This window comes from Doryrhamphus excisus, chromosome 3, assembly GCF_030265055.1.
Source record: "Doryrhamphus excisus isolate RoL2022-K1 chromosome 3, RoL_Dexc_1.0, whole genome shotgun sequence".
Lineage (NCBI taxonomy): Eukaryota > Metazoa > Chordata > Actinopteri > Syngnathiformes > Syngnathidae > Doryrhamphus > Doryrhamphus excisus.
In genome coordinates, this window is record NC_080468.1 from 6928162 (window position 1) to 6954908 (window position 26747).

A 26747-nucleotide genomic window follows, 5' to 3' on the forward strand; every position below is an offset into this window, starting at 1 on the left:
GTTAACACAAAACATGTTTTTATAGTTTTACAATTATAGATTTACATACAGAAAACAATTCAAAATGCATATAAGTACATAGAAATGCTGAATAAAAGGGATGAATTAACATTTAATATTACGTATACCTTCATTGAAGATGTGATTGTTGTCAAAGACTAGATGTAGCAGTGACATCGACATTTATCTCTTCAAAAGTACCTTCCTGTTTTGCTATGAGTTATGTATTGAATTTGTTTCTCACCTCGATAACCCCAAACGGAGCCAAAGCAAATTGCAAGTGCCAGCTTTTTCATCAGGAAAGTGAGAAACGCTATTGACTTCAAGAAAAAACTCATGACAAAACAGGAGGTGCTGTTGAAGAGGAAGGTGGTGATCTCGCTGCCACATGGTGTCTGTGGGAACAGTCACGTCTTCAATGAAGGTAAAAGTAACCTTAAATGCTTATGGATCCCATCATTTGTCATTTATATGCAAAACTATTGTTGTAAAACTATAAAAAGTTGTCTTGTGTCAACATTTTACAGAGTCAATTGCTGATGACACAGATGGGCAACATATGGACTTCCGCTTCCGGTTGCCACTATGTTAGCCGAACAGGACGCTTTGAGATCAAACATACATTAAGAACACAGTTAGACTTAAGCAGTGTACTAATAACACGAAAAACCTATCAGTTGAAGAATTGGCAAAACGTTCAAGTGTACTACTTTTAAAATATGACAAGACGCCTAAACACATGCCTAGTGAATAGAAACACATCAAATAACCATACGTTAACACCTTTACTTATTTTTTTTTATCCAACATTGAATTAGATTATTGCTCAATCAAATGTTATTTATACCACAATTTAGTTAATGTCATTGAAATGTAAACAACATGAAGTGTGTTTTTAAATAGCCGATCAAAACTAGCAATCAGGAGTACCGGGAGTTTGCCCGGTTGCCCATAAATAATGGGCAGATTGAAGACTGTTTATTTACTGCTGCGCCTTGCCTTAGTAACCACGGTAACTAACTCCCGGGCTGTCCCAGGAACATGCCGCTACAGACACAATACAACAGAGTGGGCGAGTTGGCACAGTTGGAGCCGCCCCTCCCAGCATACAAATCCATGGGGTGGAAGGGTTTGCACAAGGAGCCCATATGAGCCAGTGACGGTCGGTGTATTTGGTACCCGGGCCTTCAGTGGGGACTTGACCAGCCAGAAATTTGAAAATACACAGTATATTGCCATTTACCCCTGGATTCCAACCACAGTACCGACTTTGTTACATATTTTGCTTTCTTATGCCTTTTAGCTCTGTTTGTCCACTTTTGCTTTTGTTCTGTGTTTATTTTATTTTTGCAATGAGCCCCTGCGCCACACTTTAGACACCCATGCGTGTTTCACCAAGAAGCGAGCTGTTACTAGGTGAGGGAAGAGCGTGTCCAAGTTCTGTCTTGTCTCTGTAGATGGTCAGGGGTTGGGTTCAGCTTTCAGACCTGCATCCATCCATTCCTGCTTACTTAAGCAGCAGATAGTTTATTTATTGCTTGTATTTAATGACCCAATAAATGCATGACTGAAGTAACATCTCGTATCTTTTACTTTGAATGCGTACTTCTATGTGCCAATATCGGTGTGATCATTCAATGGCACCGGCAAACCCTGAACACAATACAATACAATACAAAACAATACTTTACACTTGTATGATAGTTAAGAATGGTAAAATATTACCTACAGTAATACCTGTACAGTACATTCATGTTTTATGATGGCCACAGTTTGAACCTGAAGTCGATGAAAAATTGTAAAAAAAAAAAAAAAACAGAAAAGTACTGTAATAATTTCTCACATGAGACAGGAGAGCCTGAGGTTTGAGCTAAACCTCTCCAAATTCAGAGCAGTAAACACGGCTTAATGTCCAGCAGTTGACAACACCCTCTCCCAAAGTAACGTTTTGGTACCGTTTTTTTAGTTTTCTACAAGTTGGACCAAAATTAATTGCACCCTTGACTGACAGCTTGTGAAATCCAACTAGCCCTACATTGCTTAAATACAAAGCTTATTACACCATTGACTATACTATTAACAAACAATTTGGGATTGCACAATTATAACTGTCTCCATTCCTATTCATAGTACTTCATTACTGTACACTCCTTTTTACGTCTTTTCTATAGGGTGTGACAGGTCAATGGTTATGTGGCCTCAGGTCAACGATTTATCGAGTCACCTTTTATCCAGACTCTGCGGTACATTCTTGTGTCAGAAAGGTTGTGCATGCTAGGGCGGAGCCAGACATAAGCCTGTTTATGTTCCTTCGCCCACATCGCGTGCCAGATGGGAGTTCCGGTGTCAACAACAATTCCAAGCTTAGAGAATTGTTCTTTTTAGACATTAGTCATTACTGTTTACTACGGGAACTATTTGCGTCTCTACTTTCTGACTTACTCATTGCTTAGATTATTAAGTAGGCTCATAAAATCCCTTCGAAAAATAACACAGTGGAATCCTGTCTTGTTTGTGTATTTGCGCTCCACTGCTTCCTCCTTCAATATGGCATCTCACACCTGTCAACTGTCAGCTTTATGTAATGTTACCTGTGTCAGACAGGTTGTGTGATATATAACATTTTTCCAAGAGGTGCACACACCCCTAATTTTATTATTATTATAATGTTCTCCACCCTCATACGGCTTGTTAAAATGAAACACCAAATTTAGTGTTATGTGGTTGCCAAGCAGCACGTGTTTTGTCGCATACCCATTCAAAAAACAGTTGTAAAACATAACTTGCAGCTCCAGTATAGTAATCATAAACGTTCCATTGAATGATGGCAGAAATATGTCATGCAATTTTTAATTCATTCATTTTTTACCGCTTATCCTCATGCGGGTCGCAGGGGTGCTGGAGCCTATCCCAGCTGTCTTCGGGCAAGAGGCGGGGTACACACAGGACTAGTCGCCAGCCAATCACAGGGCACATGTAGACAAACAACCATTCACACTCACATTCATACCTATGGACAATTTGGAGTCGCCAATTAACCTAGCATGTTTTTGGAATGTGGGAGGAAACCGGAGTACCCGGGGAAAACCCACGCATCCACGCGGAGAACATGTAAACTCCGCGCACAGATGGCCGAGGGTGGAATTGAACTCTGGTCTCCTAGCTGTGAGGCCTGCACGCCAACCACTCGTCCGCCGTGCACCCATGAGTTTACCTGATTGCATTTATACAAATAAAAAGGGTGATTTACAGTACACCAGATAATGTATGTTTGCGTTCAAAATTATGACAGCAAAGTATGTAACTAACTAATTTGCAAAATGGACAAGCTTTCAGGAAATGTACATGTTCTACTGTACTGTATTTCACATTTCATTCAACATTTCAAGACAACCACTAGTCAAAAGTCAGAAATTTGTGTCACAAAAAGATAATCTGTTGAGATAGCCGCTGCTCATTTTATTTTCTTGGCTGCATCGCGTGAGGACAGGGTGATTAAGATGCCTCTTCAGTGTGCCACAATACAATGTTGTGTTACGTGATCGCTTCAAAACTTCTATTCAGCTCTGTGGTTGTAAGGTACACTCAATGTTCTCCTACTATTGCTTCTTTGTTTTGTGTTTTTGTCTCAAAGCTCCTCCCTGTCCATTATATTCGCTGTGCTTGCAAGGATTTACTGCAGTGTTTAAGTATTTATATGTACATCACATGCTATTATGATGATTATTGCTCTGTTATCTTTGCTACTTTTTTTAACAGTTGCATGACTCATGTTGAACAGTTTGCACCTGTGCTATTAGGAATCTCAGCTTTCCAAAAACGTCATACCCACAAACTTGTTTGTAACATGATAGAGTGTAATACTTGTTGCTTCTTTTATGCAAAAGCTTAAGATATTTGGTCATTTTGCAATTTTTTTATTAACCAAACAGAAGGTGTGGAAAAATGTAATAGTAGTGTTTCACACTTGTCCTGCTGCAGTTACAATGGCATTGTGTTTGCTCTCTGCCCGACTATTTTTGTGCCCTTTTACCTTGTCGTTTGTTGATTTTGTTGGTCGAGGTTGTTTGATGCTAGTTGAGGTTCAGATTACAAAGGGTTTGTTTTGATCTAATTCCACACCATGGCAGCCTCGGACTGACAATAGGTCAATGGACGGGAAATGCTTTCATCGTGTCTGACTCTTTGACTGTGGCTCGCTATTGTGTTTATGGACTTAAGTTCATGGCGCTCCCAGATCTTAATTAGGTACCAATATTTAAATAAACTTCACCCTGTTTGAAACCCTATGTATTTTAAAAGTGGCGGACTCGACAAAGTCAAATTTGGAACAATGTGTTATTAATCCAACGGTACTCTCGTCTAGAGCTGCAACAATTAATCGATAATGAACTATTTTAGAATACATTTTTTTATTTAAAAAAATGTAAATATTAAATAAATATAAATAATATTCATTCATTCATTTTCTACTGCTTTTTCCTCACGAGGACTGCTGAGAGAGCTGGAGCCTATCCCAGCTGTCTTCGGGCGAGAGACAAACAAACATTCACACTCACATTCATACCTATGGACAATTTAAAGCGGCCAATTAACCTAGCATGTTTTTGGAATGTGGGAGGAAACCGGAGTACCCGGAGAAAACCCACGCATGCACGGGGAGAACATGCAAACTCCACACAGAGATGGCCGAGGGTGGAATTGAACCCTGGTCACCTAGCTGTGAGGTCTGCACGCTAACTACTCGACCTATAAATAATATAAGAATAAGAAAACGACTTATACCGGTATAACGGATTCAAGTAAACAAGCCGAGTTGATGACTGTGCGCCGTGGCAGATACGTATATCCTGAATGAAATTGTCATTATGAGAAGGAACATTCGTATGTGCGAGTCGTGGCACAAAATCTTTATAAACACTGAACAATCCCCTTCAGACCAAAACAGGTTGAAATGGTGATAAACGCCGTTGGGAGTTTGCTGAATCTCCACTTATTGAGCGTGAATGGAAGCCACACATCTCGGGCTCCATGAATATATTTTCACCATGTTGTGTTTTACAGCATTAAAGGAACGTTTTACAGTGCCTGATGACGAGAAGCACGTTTATTTTTGAATGTAGATTGTATCAGGTGTAAAAACACATTCTCCAAACACACATAATATACTTCCGTGACCGTTCTTCAAAATAAGAGCACTGTTTGCCCCGTGTTTGTATAAACAAAACAAGAGTGTCATAAAAAATACTGTATCTTCCATATGCAGTTGGAATTGCATGGGTGACTACATCTTCCTTCACCAGAAGGAAGGAGCACAGGCATTACAGTTTGTTGAATATTTAATAGCAATTCTTGCAGAGAAAAGTTAGCCAGTTTGTTACCAATAAATAAGTGTGCTTTACAATTTCAGACAAGTGTATTTTGTTATATGGGGACTTAATATGCTCTTTTCCGGTCCTGTTGTGGAGCACATGATAACTAGCACAGAAAGATTTCTAGAATCTTCCAGAATCCGCACCTATTCCAGCTGTATTTTGGGGGATTTCATCCTTCCCAGAAAAGACTTTGTGAGCTTGTAATTTGCACCCCCACAACCCCCCGTTTGCACACACTATAATGCTACACAGACAACTGCTTTTGTTCCATGACTTACACACAGGACACTGATAAATTGTTATTTACTGCTTGCTCTTCTGAGTTTTCGACATGACTAAGTAACGTTGAGAGAGCGTATCTGGCCTACAGGTGGCCTTCTGGTGGAAGGATGCCAAGGAAAAGAAAAGCCATCACCACGGAAATGAAATTAAGCATAATATAAAGCTCCCGAGAGACTTTTGGTCTTAACCGTTAGACTGTTGCAACCATCATTCAAGACAAAGATGCTTATTTCCATTCTCCTATGAAAGCAGCAGTAATACTATACTGCATACTCATCACCACTTTGATGCGTCATTACTTGCTGTGTTATTGTTTCAGCTTCTTATTATTAATGGTGGTTAAGTTGTATAACAACTTGAGAATGTTAATGTTACTCAAACATTGCTTGGACAGTGGCTGATAATTGTTTTGAAATTGGAAGCAAACCAAGTTCTGGGAAGATTGTGTACAGTCTTCTTTCTCTTTATCATGTTTCTTCAAAAATATCATATCATTCATACAATAATGCCTTGTAAAAATTCCCAATAAAACACGTGTTACCGTTTTGGAGTAACCCACTCCAAGCTAAAACTCAACTCTGAACCTCTGACGTCACTTTCTGTCCACAGACAATCTGCTCCACTGTGGAACTCATTTAGAGCAACAAACACAAGCACAAGTCTTATGTCTTAAATGGCTCATTTCCTCCCTATTAAGTCCACTATATTGGGTAATTCAGGTGTAGGTGACTACAGGAGTGTTATTTTATGTATAGAATGTTTAAACCACTATTTTGAAGTTCATATACAGGTTTTCAATCCTCTATGAAAATATTCCATATCCGAGTTAAGAACTTCACTTTTTATGAGCGAGTCTGGAATCAATCAACTGTGATAACCAAGTGATTACTGTATTTGTATTTGCAAATGTACACCAACTTTAAACACATCATTCCTTTTTGAAGATAAGATATGCCTTTATTTGTCCCACAAGGGGAACTGGCCCAAGGTAGCTTTATTACCTCATGTAAATGAAGAGCCTTAATATTACATTGTGGTAGCCAAAACATGGGTTTCCTTTCTTTTTGACATGGCTGGTTTCACCCCTGATGTCACATTCTGGGTGAAAGGTAAGACACAGACTGCATAAACCCCCAAAGGATGGACATCCCCCGTCCCCTCCTTCAATGCTAAAATAGAACTCACAACTTTCCCAAGCTCTTCTTTCGACCTCATCATAACCTCCATAGCCCTTGTCAAACATTGGGTGTACAAAAGAAAACATCCTTTCACAAGTTGCCCTGCCGCCTCTTTCCTGAGAAAGGTATCTACCTCATGCAAAGTGTCTTAACCTGAACTTCCCTGTTCAACAACAGGCGACTGGTGAGTCACAATGTTGTCCTCAAACTCCTTTCAAATTACACACCAAGAACAAGTTTTGTCTAAATACCGAACAGTTTTTTTTTCCCCCAACGCTGTTAGCTATGCACCTTGTTTGGGTTATTTCTGTACTTGTATGTCTGATATTTATTTTTCTCATAAATATTTTCATTGTATGTCAGAAAAATGTTTTTTTTTTTTTACTCCTATTAAGCAAGCAAAGATTACTTTTGATTTTCTTTGCGATTTTCTTACCCCAGAAAAAAATAACCTTCTGCCATCACAACATGCGTCTTTAAGGTTTTACTATTTATAGTGGTTCTGAAAGTGCACAACACCCCAGCATCAACATATTTTAAATTTGATGTTAGAAATTGCAAGTGGGCACTAATTTTGTGCTTTGAGGATTAGAAACCATGCCCCACATAATACACAAAGATTCAAAGTTATGTTTGTTGTTAGCATATAATAGCAACATTAGCTAGCATTGATTGTACAACTGTCTCTCATCATTCTGCGGTTCGAACACGGCGCCATCACTTTATTGTCCTTTTTCAAAAATTCATAAAAGTTTGGTTTAGAAAGAGGAATCCTACTTTGTGGAAATTCACTGATCACGGTTGGGTCCGGAAACAATTAAGCAGGATAAATGAGGGATTACAGTATAGCTAAGCATAACCACACAACAGCTCTGAATTGATGATCCTTTCCCCCAGACAACAGAGAATGAAAGCCATGAACGTTTTTCATCTTCATCAGCCCAAACGACAATTTAGAAAAAAAAAATACAATTAATTTAATAATTAGTATATTTTGGTAACATACTATTGCTAACTTATTGGTGGTGGTGTTCTTATATTTTTTGGTTTTTAAAAAAAAGTGTAATTTGGGGATTAACGACATTCATTCATTTTCTGTACCGCTTATCCTCACGATAAGGGCATGCTGGAACCTATCCCAGCTGTCTTTGGGCAAGAGGCGGGGTACACCCTGGACTGGTTGCCAGCCAATCACAGGGCACATATAAACAAACAACTATTCACACTCACATTCATACCTATGGACAATTTGGAGTTGCCAATTAACCTAGCATGTTTTTGGAATGTGGAAGGAAACCGGAGTACCCGGGGAAAACCCACGCACCCACACGGAGAACATGTAAACCCTGCACACAGATGGCTGAGGGTGGAATTGAACTCTGGTCTCCTAGCTGTGAGGCCTGCACGCCAACCACTCGTCCACTGTTCACCCGTAATGCAATTTAATTCTAAAAAATACCATTTATTATTAATTTTCCTCTTTGTTACAGTATGGGTTTTATGAGCTTTACTGCAATTCATACAATTACCTGATTGCATTTATACAAATAAAAAGGGTGACATACAGTACACCAGATAATTTAGGTTTGCATTCAATATTATGACAATATGACAGCAAAGTATGTAACTAACTAATTTGCAAAATGGACAAGCTTTCAGGAAATGGCAACTGTACATGTTCTACTGTACTGTATTTAACACCCGGAGTACCCGGAGAAAACCCACGCATGCACAGGGAGAACATGGAAAGTCCACACAGAGATGGCCGAGGGTGGAATTGAAATCAGGTTTCCTAACTGTGAGGCCTGCGCGCTAACCACTCTACTGCCGTGCAGCCCGTTAGAGATTCATCATTCATTATATTACATTAAAATTAAGACTGTGGTTTATTGTTGTACCGTTTTGCTTTTAATGGTAATTAACCCTTTTTAACGATTTATACACTTCCTGTTAAAATGTTAAGATTTTATCAGAGCAACAGATTGGCTCGTGTTTCAAAATCTGAACGAATCTCAGGTCAAACCCGTTGTGTTTGACCACATACAAGTTCCGCTGTGCTTCTCTTCAGAGCGGTTGAATATCACCTCATTAGATTCCTTCGTCTGGTCGGAGCCTTACCCACATGAGTCACACATAGAATTGGCTGGTTTACAATCTCTTGTGTTCCCCTCTCCTAATCAGGAATGTTTATATAGACGACTGTTGTATGCTCCTTTTATCAGATGTCACTGGATAGATGAGGAATGAGTCATGAAATGGGGTGGGGCAGAGGCTCTCACGCACCTTTACTGGCACACACTAGCTGGGTGATTGTGTGAATGTGTTCTCGCAAGTATTTCGATGCTCTTAACACCCTTGTGGCTCGGGCTAGGTTAGTGCGCGAAGCAAAAACAAACCGAATGAGTTGCTATGCCCCCCAAATTATAGATTAGTGCAAGGAAATGTGGATATGAAAATAAGTTCCCCAGCTGAGCTTTCATTGTAAACTCCTTTGAATGCTGCAAAGGCTACATTAATCTCCCTTAGATCTCCAAAACCGACGACTTACAGGAGGCGTAGATCAAATTTCAAGCGCAGTTGACATTCCACTTGTTGTAGACATGCCACACACCAAGATGCAGAGACGTGAAAATGCATGCCACTCAACAAATTAATGTCTGCGTGCACAGCAGAGGCATGTGCGTCTCCAACTGACAGTAATGCACTGCTCAAATAATAACTTTTATTAGCACTTTAACATACAGTACATTCATATCTTCTGAGCATCAACACCTGTTATCATGATGATCATTAACATGCTTTTCTCCCAGACTACCCTAAAATAGGTGGTGGGAAAGAACTGTCTGCACCCTGACACACAGAACAAAGATGAATTATGAAACGTGCATCTGTCTGTCACAGCCTATTAAACAAATGAATGCTCCGGTGAGACATCTGGACCGGTGACATTCCATTAAATGGCGCCTTCATTGACATGTCTGTGTGGCAGACATACATGAATTTTCAGTGCTTATAAGCTAGACAAGGAAGGCTTGGAAAGGCAATTTCATTAACTACTATGTGGCAGCTATTTGCATTTTAAACTGGATGACTATGAAAATGTTGTCCTTTTTTCCCCATATTATATTTCGTATTAGCTCAGATTTCGTTCCTTGGTTCTGTTCTTTACCATGACTTGGCTTCCATGACCTATCCCAGGACAGTGGTGAGGAAAATATAAAGAAAGTGCTCAGAAGAAGATCCAAAAAGACATTAGTGGCCCTAACTTTGCATGAGAGTGATGTAAGTTTTGTACCATGCAAAACTTGCCACAAAAAAATGGATCACTGAGGTATGGCATTTGGGGGGGGGGCACTTGACAGGGTTTTTGAGGCTTACAATATCATCCATCGGGCAGCGGCTAAATTCGGGGATTAGTACGTGTGACGTGCGTGCCCTCTGTAACCACTTCTGACTCAGCACGCACGTAGTGGATGCACGTCAGTCTCGGAACGTCCCCAGTTTGGCTGTCCAATGACTGCGCACAGCTCGCATAGACCGTGATGAGTGACTTAAAAAACACGTTGTGCGCACTGGTGCCAAGCTGACGGTGTGTGCCAGCATTTTGTGCCGAGGGCACAGAAGAAGTAGTTGGCTGCAGCTGCGGTTCAGAATGCAGCGGATGCCGCTGGAGGGGCCCGGCGGAGGCGGCCAAAACTGCTTGTTTTTCAGGTTTTCCGTTAATAATGTGAGAAGACTAAATAAATGCATTGTGAAATACATAATGTGAGTTGTGGATACCAGCATTTTATTAATCAATAGCTTGTGTGAAAAGATCAATCCCGTTCATATTTTGGTAAAACAAGCATATTGGCTTGTTTGTCTTGATATAAGCTATGAAAGTAAATGTTACAAAAATGAGTAGCTCTTGGCCATTTTCATTTTATAAAAGTAATTCTCACAAGAAAAAACCTTTGTGATCCCTAATATAACCAGTATTACATTTAAACATGTATACTTTATGTATGTGAACGGTGTCAGACAATGATGATCTGGTTCGGTATCAGCAGCATAAAACCCTGATCTGTACACCCCTATTTCAAAGGCCTCGTCTCCTTCTACTCGACAAAATTGCTTTTATTTAAAGCATCATATTCAGTCTTGCTAAATGTTTAGATTTTTCATGACTTAACATAGCTACAAAATGCAGCCCAGTCAGAATTTATCGAGCATCACCAGCTCGTATGTTGTGTGCATGCTATGGTGTCTTACAGCAGAGCATGGCAGTACTGAAATATTAATGAAAGCAGAAATAAATTACAATAGGGATATATTTTAGATAGATTTTAGATATTCACCATGTGAAAAAAAGTATGGATGTTAAATTGGTCTTTAAATGTATTCATGGTATTAAAAAGTATTAAGGAGTCTTTGACTTGTTGAAACATGGAGACCCTGGCATGCATTATGTATAAATTGCTAGTGTGCGTGTATCCAACTTGTTAAAAGCACAATTTACCATATTATGATACACAAAGCAGTATTCATCTTACTTTAATTGTGCCCAACATGCAAACATTCATCACAGATTTTGTAAATATTGTCCATTCACACGCCTTGTGTGCTAAGCCCAGGTCCACCTGTGCGGACTGATCCAGAACAGCTCGGGAGGCATACGGCTTTGGAAATAAATATAATTCAGCAAGGCTGTCAGATTGAGTTTGGCTGTGCCGAGCATTCCACCATCAATAGCTTGGCTTTCTCCATTTTCTTCCCCCCCTCAAAACACACCCCCATGCACACACTCACTTCCACTTGCAGACCACCTGGGAGATGTGTTTATGGAATGTGCCAGAGACCAAGAAATAAGAACCAGACATTGCCTTTTATTTAAGGCACAGAGGATTCGAATAGAAGCACGCTGTAGTTTTTAATCTGAAAACATTTGTCATAGAGCATAAAGGATTCTGATCACAAAAATATTTTAAACAAGAACTAAAATGGAAACACGACAAAATTACTGCTCTGTAGCTCAGAGCTTAATAATACATATTTTTTACATTCATCTCACCCTGGAGTGTTTACAGAAACATGGCGATTCAATCAGGGAAGAAATCCCTAGTAACTACAGCAACAAATAATGGCAGCCAAACAGACACTTATCCTGGGAGCTGCAGTACATTAAATCTTTATGACAAGGCTGTGTTTGCCCTGTTATTAACATTGATCCAAGTAGCTGAATGTGTGCACGCTGTTAAACCTGTGTGAGGGGGGGGACCTTTAACTACCCGAAGGGTGTTTTTTTTTTTGTAATCTATTTTGCAATACATTTTTTCCTTGTGTCATAATTTCTCATTGTCGGGAATAACCCTACCCGGTCTTGTAGTTGGAGTAACATGACATTATCTTCACTGGAGGGGGACACCGTGACTGAAGATGTTTGGTGTATTTTCCCTCACTGCACTTAAGGAAGCCTTCAGGCATGTGAAACGAGTTGAACATGGTTTTGGGGAAAGGTTAAGCCCCGCTGACAGCTTTGACATTAGTTTCTATTTCATGCTGTACTAATGATTGCTACCTGTTATTGCAAATAGATGACAGTACAAGCCTTTAAATTCCTAGCTGTTTAAATTTTACAGTGTTTTACCTTAATAGATATGCTCCAGAAGATAATATGACACTCAGAAGGAAGTACAAAATCAACAATTTACTAGTATACAACAACATTGGCTTGCAGGAATTATTAAATATATGTAATATGCATGCTGCAACAGTAGTTGGTGAACACTACTCCGCAAATACTGTACAGTTATCCCTTGCTACATTGCAAAAAAAATCAATAAACGATCACTGTTTTTTGGTTGAATGCTGCCTATTAGTACAAAAAAGCGTATCATTAAGCAAATTGTATGTATTCATGGCCAAAATGAAGCATTTTTAAACATAAAATACATCTAATGAAGGTCAAATGGACCGAAACGTTATCTAAATAAACTAATGAATTAGAGCGACACAGTGTGCGGGAACCTCTTTTTGAACATAAAAGTGACGAAATTAACAAAAATACATATATAAGGCATTCTAAAGATATGAAATGTAATACAGTATCTGTGACTTTCAGAAGTGAGGCCTGGGAAGTGACAAGTGTGACGTCAGCTAGCTCGAGTTTACTGTTAACTGAGTACTGGCCGCATGTTGACAGCATAGAAAATGGCCGTCAGAAGTGTGAATGTTCATTGCATATGTGTTCTTTGCTTTTGAATCATGCATTGTGTGTCTCTTCTTAATCACAACCAGCAACAGTAGAGTACTATTCTACACCGGTCTCTAGATATCACTAAATTGCCACCAAGAAGTACACGGATCTTATTTCTGTCTAAGATTGCTTATTTTCTACCATTATGTCTACTATATGGAGTAATACAAGTGTAAAGGTAACTATAGGGGTGCTATTTCATGTCTACAGCGTTCTAATGTTACAAAACGTATTTAGAATGTCATAAGCAGGTTGTGTATGCTCTAGCTACATATTACTACATATTACAGATATCATTTATCATTAATATTGGAGTCCTACTTTGTGGAAAAAGTAACACCTGCAGAAAGAAGATGATCTATGATATACGTATAGTATATAATTATTGGGCACCGATAATATTTGGCTCAATATTGGCATTAAAAGGTGATATCGTCCAACATCGGTATTGTTTTTTTTCCCTAAAATGCAAGCTGGTATTGAGCTTTCAGGACCAATGATGCAAAACTGCAACATTGCATAGACATTGCTTCAATTGCTGCACAATGTAGCTAACACGCACAGGCCTCACCGCTAGGAGACCCGAGTTCAATTCCACTCTCTGTCATCTCTGTGTGGAGTTTGCATGTTCTCCCCGTGCATGTGTGGGTTTTCTCCGGATACTCTGGTTTCCTCCCACATTCCAAAAACATGCTAGGTTAATTGGCGACTCCAAATTGTCCATAGGTATGAATGTGAGTGTGAATGGTTGTTTGTCTATATGTGCCTTGTGATTGGCTGGCGACCAGTCCAGAGTGTACCCTACCTCTCGCCCGAGACAGCTGGGATAGACTCCAGCACCCCCTACCCTCCTGAGGATAAGTGGTAGAAAATGAATGAATGAATGAATGTAGCTAACACTGTGCCGCTCACAAGCCTGTGAGAAAGAGGTAACACTTTACTTAGCAAGCACAGTAATCACACAGCTTACCAGTGCCATAGAAATCTCGGGTGGGGTTAACATTCCATCTACCAGTCTTACTCACGTTGTCGAAGAGCTTAGAAAAACATCACACTACAGCGTAATTGGTAGATAACAACAGACAGGACTTTACCAATGAATAATTAAAAATGACCATCAAATCAACTATGTGAGCTCTAAACATGTCATTTAGCAGCTATTTACAACAACAGTTGGGGAAACAGGAAGCACTGTTGTCAAAACCATATATGTAGTGCTGAGCGTACGCAAGTCAATATTGCTGCCGTATTGGATGTGACAAGGCTGCACTGTAAGTAAATACAAGAAAATGTACTTAATTTCATTAAGCACCTTTCTACAAATAAATTAAAGTTAATGCCTCTCGTTTCTATATTCACGCATGTACTAATGTACTTGGAAAACAGTTAGATTAGATTAGATTAAACTTTATTGTTATTGCTCATGTCACTTGTACAGGGCAACAAAATGCAGTTAGCATCCAACCAGAAGTGCAATTTTATAAGTACCTTAGTAGTAAGTAAATGTAGAAATAGAATAGAGCTGTAAATGGACAGATCTGTGTACAAACTATAACAGGCTGTGACTATAATACAGTGAGGATATATACAGGGATATAAATGACTATAATATGGCTATTGCAGATTATACAGATTATAAACAGTATGCACAGTATGGATGTGACAATATATAATAACAGTAATATGTACAGTATTGCAATGAAGTGACTATGATACAGTGTGGATATATACAGGAATATAAGTTATATAAGCGCCAAAAACAAGTAACAAGTTGACTGCAAAAGTTGGTGCTGCTGTACACACACTGAGCGACACCATTGTGCACTGATGTCATGTCACGCTGTACTATATGGTGTGTTATCATGTTGAAGATTTTATTATTGTGCGTTCATACATTGCTAGGGTCAATGAATGTGTGTTATATGTGGTGGGGGTGGGGGGGGGGGGATTCTGATGGGGAAAAAAAACAAAAAAAATTTTGAGATTGGAAAAGTTACTGCTACATGTAGTGTTTCTATGTTCCTATATGAAATCAGTGTGCCCAGGAAATACATTCCGGGAATGTTTAAAACCACCAAAGTATGGCAAATACTTAAGTAATATCATCATGAATGTGCCTGGCTGCACAGTGACGGAGTGGTTAGTGCACTGACCACACAGCTAGGAGACCCGAGTTCAATTCCACCCTCCTCTGTGTGGAGTTTGCATGTTCTCCCCGTGTATGTGTGGGTTTTCTCCGGGTACTCCAGTTTCCACCCACATTCCAAAAATCATGCTAGGTTAATTGGCGACTCCATATTGTCCATAGGTATGAATGTGAGTGTGAATGGTTGTTTGTCTATATGTGCCCTGTGATTGGCTGGCGACCAGTCCAGTGTGTTCCCCGCCTCTTACCCTTTTTTTAATAGTGGGCTTTCTCAGCGGAGTAGGTGTGTCCCATTACATGGCAGTAATCTGTTACAGTACCAGTAATCTGGTACTATGGTAAAGGTACTAGTTATAGGCAATTGTAGCAGAAATGTGTTGAAAGATATAGGAATTCATCTTCAAGTCAACATAATATAGGAAAGATACTAGTAGGCTGGGTTGGTGCAGGCTCAGTGCAAAGGTTGCAGCATACTATATGATAAAGCTGTAAAAGTCTGCAAATATGTAATGGTTCAACCTTCATAGTAATTGCATTATTGCACTTTTTATTATCCTTGTTTTTGGGTCATTGTGTCTCAAAACTGATATCAAAGGAGATGATAAAGGTTCAAGTTAACATTCAAATACTCTTATGTTTATGTGCCTTAAGTAGAATCAGTGGGAATCCCTTTGTCAAATTTGAATTTGGAGCCAGCACTTGGATGCCTGCCATAGATTCTCAGATATAAATGTTTATCCGCCTTTTCTCTCTGTCGTAATAACACTTTTGTGGTCCTACAGCTCGTCACTGACTGTTTACAAGACTCCTAGCACATACGTACCTGCTTAGACCGTCAAAACCTTGCACTGAATAAATAGAAACTGAATCGCCCTTCTTTTTAATGCTTTCATCTCTTTTTGCGTGTTCGGTCTTACTGTTGCAAAATAATCCCCTCATTATATTCTCATTTGTATGAAAAGTAAGCTTATTGCTGTGTTTTTAACCCCATGATTCATTCACCTATAAGTTAAACATTCTCTATAGTTTTACATGTTAACTGATGGCCATGTTTTTTGTCTTATAGTACCTTGTATCTCAAGTGACATAGGTATCAGATCTATAGTAATCCCACTTTCCCCTCACCTGGCAATATCCTTTTATTTATACTCACAATGTTTTTGTGTTCCCATGTGTTTGTCAGTTCAATTGTGTTGAAGTGAAAAATACGGAAATAGAAACTCCCCAAACCAGCGGCAGGAACGGGCTTGTTTTTACACCGTCTTTCCTTGATGCTATTCACAAACATGAAAGAACAGTCCTCTTTAAATAGATTTCCCAACGTTACGCATGTTACAAGTGCAAGGAAAAGAGCAGAATTCCAAGTGTGATGGTATTTATTACATTATTTGTGCATTAGAAGATTACAACAAAAAACACAAGAACTTGTATGGGCAAATAAATGTAAGAACCATGTTATGTGACTTACAGTAGATGTACAGTAAGTCAAATAGTGTGAAATATTCTCAAGGTTTTTAAATAACATGAAGCTACGCCTATAACATTACCATCAAATTGTGTTTTTATTTTGACCCTTTGAATGCATCCTGTGGAGTTTCGAGGCTACTGTTTATGTTTTCGGCAGCGTAATCATCTGGAAATCATCTTGACCCCACAAACTAACGGCTGCCTCACACGCAAAGAGGATTTGTTTGTATAGACAGCTAAAAAAAAAAAAAAAAAACCCTGAAGCAAGACTTATGCAAAACTGAAACCTAGACAGGTAGACGTCTTCACAGGGTTATTTTTAGACCCCGTGTGGAATTTGCTGCAAAGGTTTCACTGAAGTTGTCTTGTCAATTTTAAACAGCACAGTATCACATATAGCATAAAGAATACAAGAAATTTAATGTATTAAATAAATTAATAAAACCATTTAAAATGATTATTAAAATTATATAATGATTCATAATTGACTGTTGCTGTTCCCAATGTGTTTAAATAAATACACCATTTAGAATTGTGTTTTGCTCATTCATTGATGGTGTGGCCATCGTCAGCATGTTGAATATGTTAACAGGTGGCGTTTATGTACTTTATCATCAGTAGAGTCTGCTAGCTTTGGGCTATATGCCACAAGGATACATCGGTATCCAATTTTTTAATGCGGGTGCAACGTGCGCATGTCCTGTTTGACCCTTGGCCCACACCGTAGTTTGGGGAAACGCAGCGGTGGAATGGAGTGGCATGGAATGGAATGGCCTTTATTGTCATTATACAAGATGTACAACAAGATTGGAGAGCTTCTCCTTTCAGTGCAGTAGTCAAGTTTAAAAAAAAAAAGTATATAAAAGTAGAGTAAAAAAGACAATTTAACAAGATATATACAAGATATCCAAAATATACACATAGTATTGCACAGGAGCATATGCAGGAGCAGATATATTAATTTTAGTGCAATGATAAATGGGTCATAGTGCAAATAATGACTGGTGTATACAGATGAGTAAAGTCACATATGAGTGTATTGTAATGGGTTGTTAAATAAATAAATATGATGAGGCAGTGATGGAAATATTGTACATTTGCATTATGCTAATGACCGGGTACGTTGTATGTCTGATTTCAGGGTGGTGATGGCTCTTGGGAAGAAGCTGTTTCTCAGTCTGCTTGTTTTTGCCTTGATGTGCTATTTATTATTGACCAATATTCAATCTTTTTGACTAAAAAGATAATCATTCAAAGATCATTGTGTCATGTGACATTAGGGCGACAAGATTGTACTCAAGTGTAGTATACCTATTTGAGGCATACTATATTAGCTATGAATGGCCGGGCGTCACCAATAAACACACCATTCCAACTCGTGGTGTCAAAACAACTACACACGGCAACGTAATAGGTGGATAAAACAGACAAGACACTACCAACGTATAATGCAGAATATTAACCAACTACTATGTGAGCCCTAACCACGTGCTTTCCAGCCATTTACAAAAACTGTACAGCAAAAGTATTCCCAGTGACGCGACACTATATAAATAAAGACTTACACACACACAGTTGTGTAGTGTATAGTTTGAGCTCTGTAAAAATAATGGATATGATAAACTGCACAATTTGCAGGAGTTTATAGGGTAGCTATCCTTTTACGTCCTAACATGTGCTCTCAATAAAACATTGCCAACTTCACCGCACAAGCTATGGCAGCTCAGGAGGCACAAAAGCCCCAGTAAGCGTTGACTGTCAGTAGCAAGGCAGTGCTGCACATCCACACTGGAACTGTGGCTTTCGGGTAACAATCGCCTTTGTGCCTTGATTCATATTCGCGTCTGCTAGCACTCCACGACAGGCACAAAGAGTCTTAATAGTTGAGAAGATGCCCCCCTCTCTTTTGTGTTCATTTCATATAGAGCCAATGCGCACAGACATATGCAGAGTGACCCTTCTTGACATCCAGCCTGTGTAATACACAGAGATGGAGCAGACCCACATACATGTATGCCAATTTATCAAGGACTCATAATTACGACCTGTTTTTTTTCGTTTGATAAAACAAACGATGCAATGAGTGCATACTTCAGACTTAAAGACAAAGATGATAAAGTTTCAGAAAAGTAGCATAGATTGTATTACAATCCTTTTACAAACCACTGTAGGCCTATTTTCCTCTCTCCATAAACAACTACAGTGAGAGCTTATTTTAGAAATCATCTGTTTGTACGGACCTCGTGAGTCATGACTGACATCAGTCACCTTCCAGGCTGCATGCGTTTCAAACGGAGCGGGCAACATTTTTCTTATTGGGGGATGAAAATGCAATTGTTCAACAAAGGTTTATTATTTTGGGGGTTTTGTTGAGGCTTCGTATAATTGAAAATTTGGCTGACTGCACCACTCTTGTGTGCTGTACATTTACTTGTAGTCCTTGCAAGTATCCCAACATGTAATAAATATGGCCACAAAACGTACGATATATAGTATATGCAATAAAATGTGCATAATAAATCTTCAAATTCAAAAATCAAATTACGAAAGACTTCAGCACTTATTAGAATAAATAATTTGAATAACAAACAAAATGGAGGTCGACCATGGCCCTTGTGTTGGACTTTGGCGGTTTTTTTTTTTTCATATGAGCTAATATCTTTGAGACATATCAGCTTAATGGCTCCAGCCTGATTTAGTACATTGTCTACAGCACCTTTCTTGGCAGTTAGTATGTTGTTGTCTCTGGTTTGGCCTGTTTATATAGACATACACACATACTGCATACTGTTTGGGGAATTTGGATGACATATGATCACCTTGTGAACTGTCAGCAGCATATGAATGTAATCAATCTAACCAGGAAGTATAAGTATAATTCTCCTAGACATCAATATGTGGGGTGAAATTATGGAATAGTCGAATAAGAATTATGGCAATTGGTATGGTTTCTATATTCTTTCAGAAAGCGTTAACCATTGGTGACTATTTAAATACCGGAAGTGAACAAATTACATTTGTACCTGAGTTTTTGTTAGCAGTTACTTCCACAATGTCAAGTGAAATCTGAAACATACAAAAACCGAGTCCATTTTTCCCATAGGAAATAACGTAACCGTCCAATGAATGTGTTCCAGACATCAAAGATATTAACAAAAAATAAATTTTATCAAGAATTGTTTTGCAGAAAACAATGTGAAATCATTATACATTACAAATACAATTGATAAATGAACATTTTACATGAATGTTACCTTTGTTGGCAAAGACAGTGAGTAGTGACAAGGGAGGAGGGGAGTAAAGAGAGTGTGGACTATTAAAACATCTTTGATCATTTCATCTCTGTTTTGTAAACACCATTACCTCTTTTGGAACATTATTTTCCTTGATTTCTTCATCCTAATCCAAGATGGAATGTATTGTTGCTGATGACTTCTCATATAAGTCCTGGCAAGATGAGCCATACAGACGCCATTTCTGCACTTATCAAATTGTATCTTTCCTTGGCCCCGTGGTAAGTTATTTAGCAGTTGCGTTCAATTGAAAACAATACACGGACAGTGAAGAAGAATTTTGGTAGACGTTTTTGTTGAAAAAGATTTGACTTAAACTGACATAGTTTACCATTGTATTGCTACAACAAGACAGTATGCTGTCAAAGTTACGCACTGCAGGTGTTTCCCTTTGGACTGTTTCACAGGTAACTCCCGTTTCCAAAATACTCTCAAACAACAAGCCAGTTAATTACAAAGGAAAATAAATCACAATGTGTCTTCTTAGATAACTCTTCTATCCTGGCACTGGCACAGACCTGAAACAAATACAACATTGGTTTCTATGTGGGCTGAAGTGAGTGTTTTCCCACTGAATAGGTCACCTGTGGAACCACACGCCACCTGCTAGTCTCAGGTGTAAATGCAGGTCATATTGCACAGGTAAGGCAGGAAAAAGAGCACCTGTTAATCATAGCAACATAAAAAAAATATGATGCCTATAATATTTTTGATAATGTTCCTACGGTTAAATATTTCTACAGAAACATATCAAATATGTAAATTTGATTTTACAATATACCAGTGTACAGACCTTTATAAATAGACAAACCCCGCCCCTTTTGGGTTGGTCCTGAGGTAAGCTATAAACTGTAGCACAAGCAGGTTTAGGTGAGAAGAGTGTTGGGGCTCACAGGTAGCGCAAATCACCCAAACCAATTAAACTCGCTTTACGCACAAGACTTGGCGCACGGATCCAAGTAGCTCAAGACAAGAAGGGGCTTCCTCAAAGAAGAAGGGCATGAAGCTCGGGGTTTTGTGCGGAAACCATCATAATATGAAGTCGGCTGCGGCATTCAAGGCTCCGGAGGGTGGGAAGTGTTCGCCTTTCGCCGCCGAGGAGGAGCTCGGCTCAGATGGAGACTTTGTGGCTCACAGCCCCGCGAGCGGCAAATCCAAGCCGTACACAAGGAGACCCAAACCACCTTTCTCCTACATTGCCCTCATCGCCATGGCTATTCGGGACTCACCCTCTGGACGCTTGACCCTAGCCGAAATCAACGAATATCTCATGAACAAGTTCCCCTTCTTCCGGGGCAGCTACACCGGCTGGAGGAACTCGGTGCGCCACAACCTCTCTCTGAACGACTGCTTCCACAAAGTGCTCCGCGACCCGTCCAGGCCGTGGGGGAAGGACAATTTCTGGATGCTGAACCCGAACAGCGAGTATACGTTCGCAGACGGCGTGTTCAGGCGGAGAAGGAAGCGCCTCAACGTCAGGTTGACCACTCAGCAGCAGCAGCAGCAAAGCTTGGAGCCCGCACAGGACGCACCGCCGAGCACCGACCTCACAGGCAACGCTAAGAAGTTTACAAGTTCCTTTACAATAGACACCATCCTCAGTAAACCCTTCAGGAGGGATTCTAACAACGTTTTGCCACTTGTGTCCCATGTGGAACACTATACCGGCATAATGATACAGTATTTAAATACACCTGCTGCCTCGTTACCTCACGTCAAACCACCATACCGCATGGACCCTGGACCTGCGCATGCGCCAATAGGTGGTCTTCTCTTACAAACTTTGTGACGCCTTCATTCATTAATGGGACTCATTCTTACATGTTTCATGTTTCTTCATAAGTCATGTGCACTGGTGCTGGAAGGAAACCGGTGGTGATTATGATAATTATTTTTGACATGATTTTGGTGGCATTTTGTGGCAGTTTTCTTTATTTGGTCATGTATTTTCTTGTTTTGCTTGCGCATCCAGCTGTGGTTTGTCATAACTGTTACTTATTGTAAATATTTAAAGCTGGCCGTTTTGCACTTTCTTTACGATATACTGATTGCAGCGAAATAAAAACTATATGTTGATATGTAAAGTTGTCACGTATATTTCACATCAAAATCAAAAAGCAGTTTGGCAGTGTTGCATGACCCTACCTGCACTATAATATTTAATGAAGCTTATTCACTGCAGCAAGAAAATATCATATTCTCATGTGTTGGTTTCGTGCAATTAAAGTATGAATGAAAATTAATTCACTGATTGGTGCGTACGCTGTACGCATGCGCAGGGGTGCTTCCTGAGCGCTTTTTAAAAGCGCTTTTTAATAATAAACACGGCAACACGTTCTTTGTTCATCTAATTGTGTTATTATATTTATCGTATGTAAGGGTTCATGTTCACGTATTTAACAATATCACGGTTTATTGGGATTTTTATCGTCATTTTAGGTATATAGCTGCATCTCATAAACGAGTTTTTTGATTTCAGGAGTACTAATCTCATTTAACCAACAACCAGTCCTTTACTTGTAGGTATACTAATAATAAAAATTATTATTTTTAATTAAGTGTATTCTGGAAATATTTCACTCCCTGTAGAATCAATAGAATATATGATTTGTTTTTTGAATCGAATTACTAAAATAAATGAACCTTCCAAATACATTCTAATTTATTACATTATTATTTACATGAGTTCACATATATGCTAATATGGTCCAATACAAAGATACGAATGTGTGTTAAAATCATAATTTGATGCCCATCCATCCAGGGACGTATTTTGGGGGCGGGGCAAAGGCAAACCCAACCCCCCTATTGGGACCCTATCGTATACTGCACTTATTTTAATTTCAATTTTAACAAAAGGTGAATATGTACGTATGTACTTTTTGCTCTTTACATTGCCATGTTTATTTACCACCATTTCCCCAGAAACAATTTTCAATTAATTAATTATGATCTACTAACAAGTGTGAATATGCAAATATGTTCCTATTTCCTGACAAATGACTCAAAGCTTTTACTGTTATTGATGACAATATTAAGCTACATTTAATACAGTTTAGCTCTTTACTACTCACATCTTTGTGCTGAAAAGCTTCACGCAGCTTCAGTGCTGTCATGAGCATCCTGCTGTTTGCAACAAGTTTGTTTCATCTTCTGGAATCAATCCGGAAGATGAAAGCATCTTTTAAAACACCCAAGGTCACCTTACACGCAATAAAATAATCACAATAATGTAACCTATAATTTATTTGCTATATCTCTTATCAGTATGTAAACACATTTGAACAGACTTTTTTTCTCCGCCATTTATACCCAAAATGTGTGTCCAGTTCTGAGATTTTTCAAAGATTTTTAAAAGAGTTGTTGAAAGTAGAGCGGTGGAAGTGTGCATATGAGGGGAAGGGCGATGAGGGAGGAGGGGGGTGGGTGATTGGTCTTTTACGCATGCACAGCCTGGCGTCCGGCTTCTAGTCTGGATCGTGTCCAGATGGGAGGGAGTTTAGTTCCCGATGACTTCTTGGAGGGATTGTAAGGGTCGAGAGGGGCAGGAGAAGAGTTGGTTGAGGGTCTTTAGTGGCCAGCAATGGACCGAGTCGAGGAAAAGGAGCTGAAGCTGGAAGTTCCTTATTATCTTCGGCTTGGGGACCAGCAGCATGAGACATGGATGACGAAGACCTGCATCGGTTTTGATTTGTGTTTTGAATTCAACAAGATGATTTAGTGGTGCATCCATGGCGAGCAAGAGCCCCCATTTGGATCCGAACCTTGCGCGCTCCATGCCGGCTGCCGGCGCGCAAGCAGTGATGGCGGCCAGTGCGCAAGACGCGAAAAGCAAGAGGGGGAACTCGGGTTTGAGGCGCCCAGAAAAGCCCCCGTATTCCTACATCGCCCTCATTGTGATGGCAATCCAGAGCTCACCGAGCAAAAGGCTCACACTGAGCGAGATTTATCAGTTCCTGCAGGCCCGATTCACTTTCTTCAGGGGGTCCTATCAGGGGTGGAAGAACTCTGTCAGACACAACCTGTCCCTCAACGAGTGTTTCATCAAATTACCAAAAGGTCTCGGTCGACCGGGTAAAGGCCACTACTGGACCATTGACCCCGGTAGTGAGTTTATGTTCGAGGAGGGCTCCTTTCGCCGTAGACCTCGGGGCTTTCGCAGGAAATGCCAAACCTTAAAACCAATGTACAGGATGATGAACACCATCGGCTTTGGGGGCAACTTTGATTTCCAGTCAGCATCAGGCCCTTTAGTGTGTCACAACGGCTACAATTTGGACTTTAACGCGGGAGGCTTTGAGGGTCTCGGTGGGGGCCATCATGTGTCCCCTGGCTCCAGCTCGTCATACATGGCGGCATGCCAGGTGACCCCCAACGCGGATTACTGCAGCCCGGACAGTGGAGGCAGCTCCTTGCAGTCCTCCCCGGCCATGGTGGGCCCTTTGGACTGTCAGAGCCCGTACGGCAACGCAGCCCCCCACTGGAGTTCACCTGCAGTGCCTTCGTACATCAAGCAGCAGACTCTGACCTCGAACAGCAACAGCAGTGCGCACGCTGCTTTGCACACACACGGGATGTCGCCTTATTCTCTGGATCAATCTTACCTGCACCACAATGGACGAGATTCTACTGACATTCCAGGTATTTTAAAAGACACAATGCTCTTTTTTCATCAAAATGATACACAGAAATATTAGAATGAATGTATTGTATTTATATGTATCATTATTATTATTGTGTTGGATACAGTGTTTATATCAACTAAAACTGCTAAACGAGTGGATATTTTATTAGTTGCACAATTATACTAATTATTATTGAATTATTGTATGTTGTGTGTTGAAATAAAACCCAGTAAATTACGACTATAATTACTATTTATGGAAAACTTATAAATGACTATCAGGTGCTAAACAATTTACTAAAGAAATGCAACATTAACCTTGCAGTGACGTTCTCAAGACTAAATCCATCTTAATGTGGATCATAATAAACAATTACGAATTACATTTTAATAACATTAACGTAATTTCCCCGTTATTTTTTTAACATCTTTAATTTTAAAAAATCCCCAATATGTGATTTTTCCCTCCTTCCTTTTCTGAAAAATGTATTTTTGTTTTTATTTTATTTATTTAAATAAATATGTATTTATTTTTTATTTATTTTATTTCTAATTATACAGCTTAATATTTTCTGTTTTTTATTTAATGTTTTTTTCTCCAACGTTCTCAGCAAATGTGCGCATTTTTCCTCCTTTAAAAAACTACGTATGATTTTAAATGTATTTGTAATAAACGGTAAATATTGTCTTTTTTGTTTAAGCAAACAAGTAAAATGTAAGTTATTTAAGACTTTAAGGCCTACATTAAAAAAATGTATAGTCGATGTGTTTAAATGATACTCGATGATTTATATGTATTAATCTTTTTTAGCAGTCCTTTTTAATGTGTTTTGACTTTTTCTTTGCAGCTGGATTGTCTCGATACTCCAGCCACTCTTCTCCAGTATGCGACAGGAAAGATTTCGTTTTAAGCCTCAATGGGATGTCCTCTCTCCATTCCAGCACTGGCACCTCTTACTATCATCATCACCACCATCATCATCAGCTGCATCATCATCATCAGAGTGCCTATCAGGACGTGAAGCCGTGTGTCATGTAACCACCGTCCGTATCATCAGTGATATATTACATTTCTTCTTGAAGGGCGACCATATATCACAATGTGATGTATATAGTCAACATTCTCAATAGACTTACCGACCGACTGATTGCACCCATTTTCAGGACATTTCCCGGGGAAAAAAAAACATACATTTATGTTAATCCATGCACTTAATATTGTTGAAAATTATAATTAAAGGGACGTATTATTTCTGAACTGTGTCATTATTCATACTTTGAATTAAATATACTATTACTTGCACTAATTAATGAATTTAATGCGTTTTCCATTCTATTATTATTAAGTTTTTAACTAATTTGCTTGTTTAAACTGAATCTGTTTCAGTATTTCCTATAGTATTTAATCCATGTTCACAGTATCAAGGGTGATGGTGCATTTTTGCTATTTACAGTTTATTTATGACATTGTTGACTTATCAGCCTACCAGTTTTGTACTGAAAATTCACACATCTTTATACATTTTGAATGTAACCGTTTAAATTCCAACTTTGACCAAACGGCTCGCACAAGGGATCGTTGACCTCTGAAGAGACGCTGTCGCCATCTAGTGAACAAAACGCCATAGTCTGGTATTCCCGTATTTAAAGTTCCAGTATGGAGTTGTGTAATCCACAAGTACTACAATTCCATGTTCTGTTTTTAGCCTTTGTTTTGATCAAAGTTTAGACCCCATAGACCCCATACCCCATTGCCCCATTTAATGCATATTACGCTTAACTCTACCTTTTAATAGTTATTGTCTGGAAAGAACAACCAATAAGTCCAATATAGCTAGAAACTGTTCTTGCCTTCACCCCTATGGAAAAATGGAACAACTATAGGGATGTGCTGATCAGGGTTTTAATATCGGCCCATCCAATACCAATGACTTAGGTGACGTGTAAATGTTTAAATGTACTACATGGCTATATTAGGGGTCACCAAAGATGTTTTTTTTTTCTTTAGAGAGCTACTTTTGCAAATTGAAAATGGCTACTAATTTTTGAAACATTTATTTTCATTGCTTATTTCAAGCCAAATAGTGAATATGCTTGTTTAACCAGAACATGAACAAAATGCTGATATGCACAACTCACATTTGGTA

The 26747-nt window shown here is 39.2% G+C and overlaps 3 protein-coding genes across 6 annotated transcripts in view; all 3 read left to right on the forward strand.

Annotated features, from left to right (window-relative positions):
- The window catches only part of irf4a (interferon regulatory factor 4a), a 122290-nt gene that overhangs the window by 20616 nt on the left and 74927 nt on the right, over window positions 1–26747 (forward strand). The gene's annotated exons all lie outside the window — the stretch shown is intronic.
- LOC131125091 (forkhead box protein Q1-like) lies at window positions 20830–22376 on the forward strand. Its single transcript, XM_058066262.1, has one exon. It carries the CDS (start codon window positions 20977–20979, stop codon window positions 21763–21765), a length of 789 nt encoding a protein of 262 aa, XP_057922245.1. The 5' UTR covers window positions 20830–20976; the 3' UTR covers window positions 21766–22376.
- Window positions 23476–25854, forward strand: LOC131125089 (forkhead box protein F2-like). Its single transcript, XM_058066257.1, has 2 exons — window positions 23476–24617; window positions 25449–25854. The coding sequence occupies exons 1-2, from the start codon at window positions 23708–23710 to the stop codon at window positions 25637–25639; spliced, it is 1101 nt and encodes a 366-aa protein (XP_057922240.1). The 5' UTR covers window positions 23476–23707; the 3' UTR covers window positions 25640–25854.